The sequence below is a fragment of the Passer domesticus genome, chromosome Z, assembly GCF_036417665.1.
Source record: "Passer domesticus isolate bPasDom1 chromosome Z, bPasDom1.hap1, whole genome shotgun sequence".
Lineage (NCBI taxonomy): Eukaryota > Metazoa > Chordata > Aves > Passeriformes > Passeridae > Passer > Passer domesticus.
The window spans coordinates 76,042,895-76,051,922 of NC_087512.1; the positions used below are offsets into that span (position 1 = coordinate 76,042,895).

The following is a 9,028-nucleotide window of genomic DNA, read 5'->3' on the forward strand; positions in this document are numbered from 1 at the left end:
GAAATAAATTTTATTTTTAATTTTTTTATCAAAATTGGCTATTTTTCATTTTTTATTTATAACACAAGGAAATAAGGAATTGTCCATTTCAAAAAAACCTCATCATTTTTTTACACTACCTCCATCAGTAGCCTTTTTATCTGAAGCTTTAGACTTGTAGCTCCCTCCCTCTTGAAAGGACACACAAGCCAATGCCACTGTTGACTGCTTGTGGTTCCTTGTCATGCCTCTGTGCACATTGCAACCATGTCACCAGCTCACAGAGGGGTCCCTGCACTGCCACCAGCACCATTTCTGGGGAGCTGGCAGTCACTCCAAGCAGCCCCACACCCACATCCCTGGAATGCTGCACTTGACCAAGAATACACTGACCCAGCTTGACAGAGCCATTGGTTCCGAGAAGGATGTTGCAGCTCTTCAGACCTCGGTGGATCATGTGGTTTGAGTGAAGAAAATCCAGTCCTCTCAGGCACTGAGAGAGAAAACAGAAACAGGAGAGCAAAACTAAGTGATGTGATTTCATCACAAAAGAAAGGAAACCGCTCTAAAAGATTCCCTTTCCCCAGGGGAATGGGGAGTAATGGCAGAAGACAGTGCCACTGAGAGGAAGAGCTTGCTGCTGCAACACTTGCAGAGCAGGACCTTTCTAAGGAAAGGCATGTCAGCTTTTGAAAGAGCAACAGCACCTGCTGTTGTAGACTGTCCCCTGCACACCAGCCAGGATGACTGCTGCTGCAGGGGATGTGCTCTCTCCAGACAAGGGTTTGCCAAGAAATAAAAAACCCCTGGGGTGTGAAGTGGATCACTTTTGGGTGGGAGTAATTAATTAATTAAAATGGGCCAGTTCAACACTATATGGCTATGAATTTGATATTCCTTCCTGGCTGCTATCAGCAAGCAACATTGTAGCTTTAAAACAAAACTTTCATTTCTTGCAAGCTCAGAAATGGACAAGTAGGAAAGAGCCAGCAACGTTGCTGCTATTGCTGCAGCAGACAGGGAAAACCAGAACTGGGCAGAATCCCATCCAGTGCTGGAAAAGGGCAGGAGATGTTGTGCAGAAGCCCCCTTGCTGGCTGGAGAAAGACAAAAAGAAGAGGGCTTCTCCTCCTGGCATACCAAAAGCACCTACAAGCCCCAGGATGCAAGTGAGCCACTCCAGTGTCTAAAGCACTTGGATGCACTGAGGGCAGGTTTGGCAGGGCAGCAGCCCTTGTGCTGAGCACTGTCATATGGGTATCTATGGAAATTCTTCAGTTCTCTTTCTTCAGATTTCTGAGATTGAAATTAGGAAATATCCACTCCTTGTTGTTGTTGTTGTTGTTGTTGTTGTTGTTGTTGTTGTTGTTGTTGAAGTCATGGGAATTATTTTCTTTGGGCGTTTCTCTCTGGATTTTCTTTTGGCCGTCCTTGCTGGCCCTCTATACTCTTCTGTGTCTAGTCAAGGTGACAGCTCGCTCCGGAATTTTTAAATAGGAGGAACATGAAATCTTCCTTTCTCACTCACCTCAGGAGCAGCTCCACTGAATACATGTTTTATGTGACCTGTACTGGGCAGGGAAAATGAATCAGATGCTGTGAGAAAAGTTCCTGGCCTGGTGAATCCCACACAAGAGGTCAATCCAAACAGAGCTTATTTTCCCTTTCACAACATCCCTCCAGGAGACACATTTCATTCACAAAGCCACCAAGAGATCAGGACAATGTTCTTGCTTGTGCCTACACTTCAACCTCTTTAGTCAGCAAAAGAATACAAACACGATCAAGAAAATACAAATTCTTCTTTAACACTCAATACTCCTGTTCTAGTAAACACTTAAAATAGCTTCTAAAACCCTCTCCTTCAGGTGCTTTTTAAAAAAAATCAGTTGCATGCACTAATTCTCATTAACTTGCTGTAAACAGTTGCCCAGTAAAGCTTCCCCAAAATTCCTCTGAGCTTTGGCTGTTCTATTGTGAAACAGCACAGCAGCAGCTGCAGGGCTCAGGAGGAGACACTCACTGGTTTGGAGTTTGCACTTCTTTGCAAAGGGAATCACTCTTTTAGCACTAGGTAAAGGGTCAAGTTAGACAATCAAATTCTTTCATGACCAAATTTAGAAAGAAAGAAGCTTTCCCTGAATTCTGGGAACAACTGCAACTGGCAACAACAGAGTTTTTAGAAGGCCTTCCGAGAAGTTCTCCCAGTCTACAGTTTCAAAGCTGTCTTGCTTGTCCCAGCAAACTGAGGAAATGACAGACCCTGTTGCCACAGACTCTCCCATGGAGGGAAGGGAATCCCTGCAGGTTCCTTGGCAATGCTGCCCCTGTGGCTACAGACACCCCCTTTTTAGCTGAACCTCTTGACAGGAGCTTTATTAAACCAGTGGCATCCTAATGCTCTTTCTGTTTCTAAATCAACTCAGCCACTAAGAAGGAGCAGGAAGACATACAAAAACCAGGTTATGTTACACCCTAACCTAAGTAGAGGGGAAATCTCTACTTACGTGCCAGGTGAGTCAGAAAATAGCCGGAATAAGTCACGCCATAAACAGTAACCACTGCAGCAGCAAGCTGCTGAATCATTGTAGCACTGCTGTGCAAGTTTGCACGCTGTGCTCCAACACTAGAACAAACAAGGCTCCTGTCAGTGTGCAGCTGCCCACTGACAAATGCCTCAAGGCGCAGGGTGCTCCTGCTCTGAGCAAGCCCTAGGGCTGCTCTGACACTGAGGCCTTACGTGCACCAAGGCAACCTTCTCATGTCACCACTGTGACGTGGCAACCATGCCCTGACATCACAAAGCAAACGCTCCATGCTGGTCTGTGACTTTATGCAAAGCAATAACCAACCTTCCCCACAGCAAACACAAAATAGCCTGGGAAGTTCTCCTCTGCCACAAAGCAGCACAAATTGCCCTCCCGGGCCAAACCCCATTGTTCAAGGGATCCAAGAGCAACTCCAAGAGTGCCCCAAGCACCTACAGCCTGTAGCCCAAGTGAGCACTCAGATGGGACCCATGTAAAGGAAACCAGATCAAGAAAATGGCCCACAGCATTGCACATGTGAGAAACGACTCTCACTTTGAACATTTTAAAGGTTTATTAAACCTTAACAAAGGACTGAACAAGGAAAAATGTTCAGAACTGGCAGTCTCTGTGACTTGCAGCCACATCCTCATCTACAAAAGAGATACTCTGCCTTTGATAGCCTTAGCCCCTCCAAAAGTTTGGTCAGTCAACTCTTTCTCTGCTATCCATTGCTGGAGATTACTTTCTTACATCTTGATTGGAGGTCAGGTGTTTTACACCTCGCCTCCTGGTCACAAGCCAGCCCTCCCCAAATGCCCTGACGACCAAGGTTATTACAAGGGGGAGGGGAAAGAGGACAATGGGAGGATATATTACGATAACATCACTTTATATTTTTACATCCATATAATATCTATCTCTTAATTGTGATAGCCAACCATTACGTTACTCATCTGTAACACACAGAGCCAGGAGAGAAGCCACTGTTGGCAGAACAGCTGAAATAATTGCTAACAAATCTCCCCATATATTTGCACGTTTATCGGACATGCCCAGGGCTCCTGTGCATGTACATCTCTGCCTTTAGTCCCCTTTGGAAGCAGTCACACTGGCAGCATCTGCCCAGCAGCAGCAGCTGCTCCAAGCTGGGAACGTGACTGGAGGTGCTGATTTCCAGAGGCTTCTGTGTGCCAGGGGAAGGCAAGGCAGGAGCGGGTTGAACGGCGCTGGCGCTGCTGCTGCTCTGTGCCAGGGAGCCCCGGCTGGGCAGGGCACGGTGCCCTCTGCGCTGCGGGCTCTTCCTCCTGCCACAGCTGGGCACACCTGGGAACAAGGCAGGACAACTTGTGGGGAACCAAGGGCTCTGTGGGGCTCCTCTGCTCTGCACACACCCAGGACACCTGCAGCAAAGAGCTCTGGAGCCTAAGAAGAGAAACCAGAGGGAAACAGCTGGAAAAGGTTTCATTGGGACCTTTCTTACCTGCTAACAGAAGTTGCCAAAATGAAAGGTTACCAAGCAGGGCCTGATCCCTGCTGCCAGCTCAGGGTTAGAAAGAAAGCAATACTTTGTTTCAGTGTTGGGTGTGTAGGGAATCACTTCCTTAATACCTGCACTCCCAGCAATCTGACTTACTAGTTTGTATCCATGGAACTAAGACATATTCAATACTTTGCTGAAACTCACAGGCTAAACATTACTCCACTTCATTTGACATATTTAAACCTCTTCTCAGAATTTATTGACATCAGAGTAGGAGTGTCCTGTAGGTCCCTGGTGGTTGTTCAGGAGGAGACCCACAGGTTCAGGAGGAGACCCATGCAGAAAATAACTAAAAGACAACTGGGCTTGCAAAGCAAATTCATTCCATTAGCTGCAGTAGCAAATAATACATACCAACCCCTGGATACCAAAAATCCGCTGAGCGGGAGAAGGAGCAGGAGCGTGGTGCTCGGTAGGAGGCACAGGTAGGCAGTGCACTTCCAAGACATCCCCTGGATCAAAACGGTGTGCATCTCATCCTTCTCACCCCTCCACCCCAGACCAGGCCTTCTATCTCCTGCTCAGGAGTGGGATTTTCCCAGTTACAGCATCAGCTCACACACGGCCGGCGTGTGAGATGAGGCCACCATGGCTCACCATACTCCATGACTCCCTGCCAACAAGGGCTCCATGATGCATTGTTCCCCTTTCAAGGCTGAACTGCCCACCCACTGACCAATACATTCTTTCTCTTTCAAGGGTCAAGTTCCCCCACTTCAAACAATACACTTTTCTTCATTGTCTTGTCAACCTGCTCAAACATGGATCAAATATGGCAGGACCTCGGATCTTGGGTTTCCTACTGTCAGGATGATCCAAGTGTCCCTTTTCCCTGCCCGATGGTCAAAGGAAGAGTCGGAATTCTTTGGCTCTGATTCACAAGATTGTTCATTATCTAGTATCTAAAATATTTTCTCTCAGATTCACAGAGGTCTGATCTGCAGGTCTGTCAAGGGCACACTGCCCTGCCCTGAGGAATTGCTATCTCTTGATACTAAAAACTACATGTACTTTATTTACAGTTATTTTCCAATACCTATCACCTATGTTAGACTGTCTACTTCTACTCTAAACCAATCCAAGAGTGCCAGCACAACCCAGAACATGGACGTTAGGAAGGAGAAAGAAGAAGGACAGGGAACACCCAAATTCCTCCATCTTGGGAATCCAAGCCCCTGTTCTAAAAATCCCAAAATTCTACTTTTCACCCTGTGACAACTACTATTATGCTACTTCAACTTCTGTGACTTGGGATTCTTCGTACAAGGTTGTTAATTTGCTCCATGGCTTAAGATCAAAATCCCAAGTGTCTTTGGCTTCCTGACAGGATCTCCGAGCCCCCTGCCAGGGCTCGAGCCATCCAGGGCACCCAGAGGGATGTCCTGGGTTCTGACACTCCAACACGACTCCTGTTCCTCACACAGTCATTTAGGAAATATCTCAATCTTCAAATTCGCCTCTGCTAGTCAAGAGACTCCTAAAAACACTTTCTTCCCATTCAATGCATTCCAGCTATCTTCTTAGCAGGACCTCTCTCTTTATTCTCAAGGCTAAGATAGCCACTTGCACACATGAATCACTGCAATGGGGGAATACAGGGTTCAGCACTGCCCATTAAAGCTAAAGGAATTCACAAGACTAAGCCCTATTTGTTACACTTAACGCCTCTCCTTCCTTTTCTGGGAATCAAACACAAGCATTTCATGAATACACCCTGCAAGTGCTCTTGCTGAGTGACACCACATTGCTGTGTCAATAAAGCAGCTGGGACTCTGTCTCTTCACGCAAGGAAGGCCAATTCTTTATTCATATAACACATTTTTATACATTTTTCACAGCTCTCGTGTTCAATTCCAACTGCCTGGTAGTTTCCTTGACACACCATTCATTGCTTAGAATGTGTTTTTGTGTGTACATGCTAAGAGTTTCTCTTTTACTCAGGTGTTTCCATTTTTCCTCTGTGGACTCTCAGGGGACATATTTCTTGTTTATTACAGATGCAAACTGTTTTCTAACCACAACAGCTTGCTGTGTTAACTGCACTCATTCTTAGGATTTTTCACATGGGAAGTTAGCTAGCTGCACATAGAAGACATAACAGGCCAGCTGGTAATTGAGCAGAGCAAGGCCTGATTTTATAAGGCCTTTCTTTCCTAATACCCCTACCTGTGTGCAACACATGGTGACTTTCTTTCAGAAATTAATCAGGAAAACACAGATTGCCTACTGAAATTATTCTGCTCTTTTCCAAATCAGTTCACTACTCAAGTACAACTTCAGGCACATCCCCAATTCCCTCTCTCCCAGCAGCTCAGAGCAGCATTGCACAGTGCTTGCTGTGCTCCAGAGAGCACAAAGCAGGCTGGCCTGGTGGCCCTGAATACTTCTGAAGAACACTCTGCATTTCACACCTTTGCTGTGGCTCAGGGCAGAACTGCAGGCCTGCAGGCGCTTCCTGGCAGAGCTGTGGGAGGCACTGGCTCCTGCAGATGGGAGCTGCCAAGCTGTCAGTGCCTCAGGCTGGCCTGGCTTGCCCTGGCACAAGTGCCGTGCCTGAAGGACGCTGCCCTGTGCTCCAGCCTGCCCAGCAGCCCGGCTCCCTGCGCCGCTGCCCAGAGTGCTGCACACACTGCTGCCCTTTGCCAGGAGTCACAGGGCAGCCGGCAGAAGAGTAGGAATCCTCAGCCAGGCCACCGGCCCTGGGCTTCCCCTGGCCTTTCTCTGCTCCTGGGCAGACTCCAGACGGCCAATGCCTCCAGTCTGGGCTGTGCCCAGCACGGCTACGCTTCCCCTCGGGAGCAGCCAGCTGCCACCTGGGCTCTGAGAGCGGAGGATTCGCCCGCTGCCAGGAAGAGGCACCCAGGGCCTGGCTGCTGCCTCCTGCAGCTCCAAGGGCCTCCTTCCAGCCTGCGTCTGCCCAGGCTCAGGCTGCTCCGGGCTCTGCCAGGCCTCTGCTGGGGCTGCACCCCGGCCAAGGCTGGGCCCGCTCTCACCTCACAGGCGCTGCCAGCTCTGCTTGTTTGTGCTTTTTCCCTGCCTATTCCTTGCAGGTCCCGCGAGGAGAGGATCTTGCCAGTCAGGACTCCTGGGCCCAGGCAGGAAAGGCGGAGTGGCAGGAGAGCACGGAGTGCACGGCGCCCAGGAGTTCAGGTGTGTGTTGAGCTTTCTCGCTTTCTCTGAGCAGGGCTGGGCATTGCTGGGCTTTAGGAGGCCCAGTGTCAAAGAACAAATTTGGCTTTCTCCTTGTTGGACTTGCTCAGCACAGACGGGGGAAGGCAGCCCAGGGCAGGTCTGGCTGCTGAGCAACCTAGAGCACAGCTGCCTCCTGGGACTCACTCCTTAAACCTTGACAAAAAGCATTCCAAACTAGACCAGAGTAAAAGCAAGGGAGGATCAGGCTGGGCTTAAGGAGAGCAAAGCATTGACCTGCAAAGGCAATCATGCAGCATAAGAAACATCTCAGAGAGCTTGTGCAGATTCCAGCCCTAGACATTCCGAAGCCCCAGCTGGATAGGGCCTTGAGCAGCCTGTCCAGATGCTGACCCCAAGTGCTTGGAACTGAAGCCTGGGCTAGAGGCTTCCTGGCATCTCTGCCAGCCTAACCATCCTTTGATAATTGGATTGGAAAATCATCTCCACCTCCTCCCCAAGCTATGGCTTGCAGGCTCTTTCCTTGTTTCACTAGTGAAAGCAAGAGTAATTGTGGCAGTACTCATCTAGACTTAGCAAGCATGTCTTAGCCAAAGAAGAACTTTTGCAAGTCCAGTATCCACCGTAATCAGAAAGGAGTGTAAGAGCTAGCAGGCAGGAAGCTGTAACTCAGCTGAGAGTACCTGAGCTTTCTGGAAGTGTTCTGTGGCTTCTGGAAGCTTGTTTGACTTCCTCAGTGGTGACTCCTTCACCTGCAGGAACAACAAAGAGAGATGCTAGTATAGGGAGGGAATTGCAACATTCTCTTGAAGTGGAAGTAGAGGGCTGTTGGAAGCCCTGAGACTGCCTTGTGTTGGACATGGTATGCAGTCCTGGTCTTGCAAGCAGACTGTGTTGCAATTAAAGGCTTGTTTGTCTGTCTGCTTGCCGTAGGTGGAAGGAGTTGGCTGCATTTGAGAGAAAGCGCCACTCCTCACTGGAGAGGGCGTCTGAAGTGGCGGCAGTGACAGCGGAGGAATGGCAGCCTCAGAGGGATCTGCTGAAGGAAGCGGTTCCTCTGGCTGTGCCAAAGGTACGCTCACCTTGTTCCTAGGCAGCACTTGTGGGAGAGGGATTTGTCCTAGCAAGACCCCCCCGAATGCTGCTTCTGGCAGCAAGCTGAGACCGAGCCTGTGTTGTTGTTGTTGTTGTTCCTCTTGAAAAATGGTGCCCCCCCCCACTGCCAGGTTTTCCGCCGGCAGCGGCCAGCCCACAGGTGCCTGGAGAAGCTGCTGCAGGAGTTCTCCCGCCAAGGGCACACCCTGTCCCAGGTGTGCAGAGAGAAGGCGGTGCTGGCACAGGAGAACGCTGCCCTGGAAGCACGACTCGCAGCCACGGAGCGGGACCTGCGAGGCCTTTCAGAGCAGCTGGCAGAGGCCAGGTAAAGGCAGGGAGGAGACCCTGGGTGGAACATTACTGAAGGTCTGTAGTTACAAAGGTGGTGAGCATTATGCCAGGATTTACTGCCTGCTGTGTGCTCTCCAGATGTTTCTCAGACAGAGAAGCAAAGAGATACAAGCAAAAAGGGAAGGATACTGTGATGTGAATCTTACTTTTCTGCCAGCCCAAGCTCTCAAAGCTTTTTTTGGGTGCCTGCTTGGGACCCCTTGCACATTCCTGTGACAAGTGCAAAGCAAGCCAACTTGGCACTGAATTGAGGACCAGGGACACTGTGCAGATGTTTGCTGAAACCAGAAGTTTCCCTCTGGTTTTGCTTTCTCCTTCAGTGCATCTGACCATCAGTCTTTCCATGCCAAGTTGTTTGACATGGGATTTTTGGAATTCAAGG

General features: G+C 49.1%; 1 protein-coding gene across 3 annotated transcripts in view; it reads right to left on the reverse strand.

Moving 5' to 3' along the window:
- LOC135290185 (serine/threonine-protein kinase PAK 2-like) overlaps positions 1-2,707 on the reverse strand; it is a 19,240-nt gene extending 16,533 nt beyond the window's left edge. For all 3 annotated transcript variants that reach the window (XR_010352896.1, XM_064404060.1, XM_064404061.1), the window contains exons 1-3: positions 2,487-2,707; positions 1,508-1,545; positions 373-472 (exon numbers count right to left, since the gene is read on the reverse strand). Coding sequence is in view for 2 of the 3 variants with exons in the window: in XM_064404060.1 (XP_064260130.1) it covers positions 373-472; positions 1,508-1,545; positions 2,487-2,565 (217 nt within the window). In the remaining variant the exon portion in view is untranslated. The remainder of the gene's footprint in view (positions 1-372; positions 473-1,507; positions 1,546-2,486) is intronic.
- Positions 2,708-9,028: the final 6,321 nt, after the last annotated feature.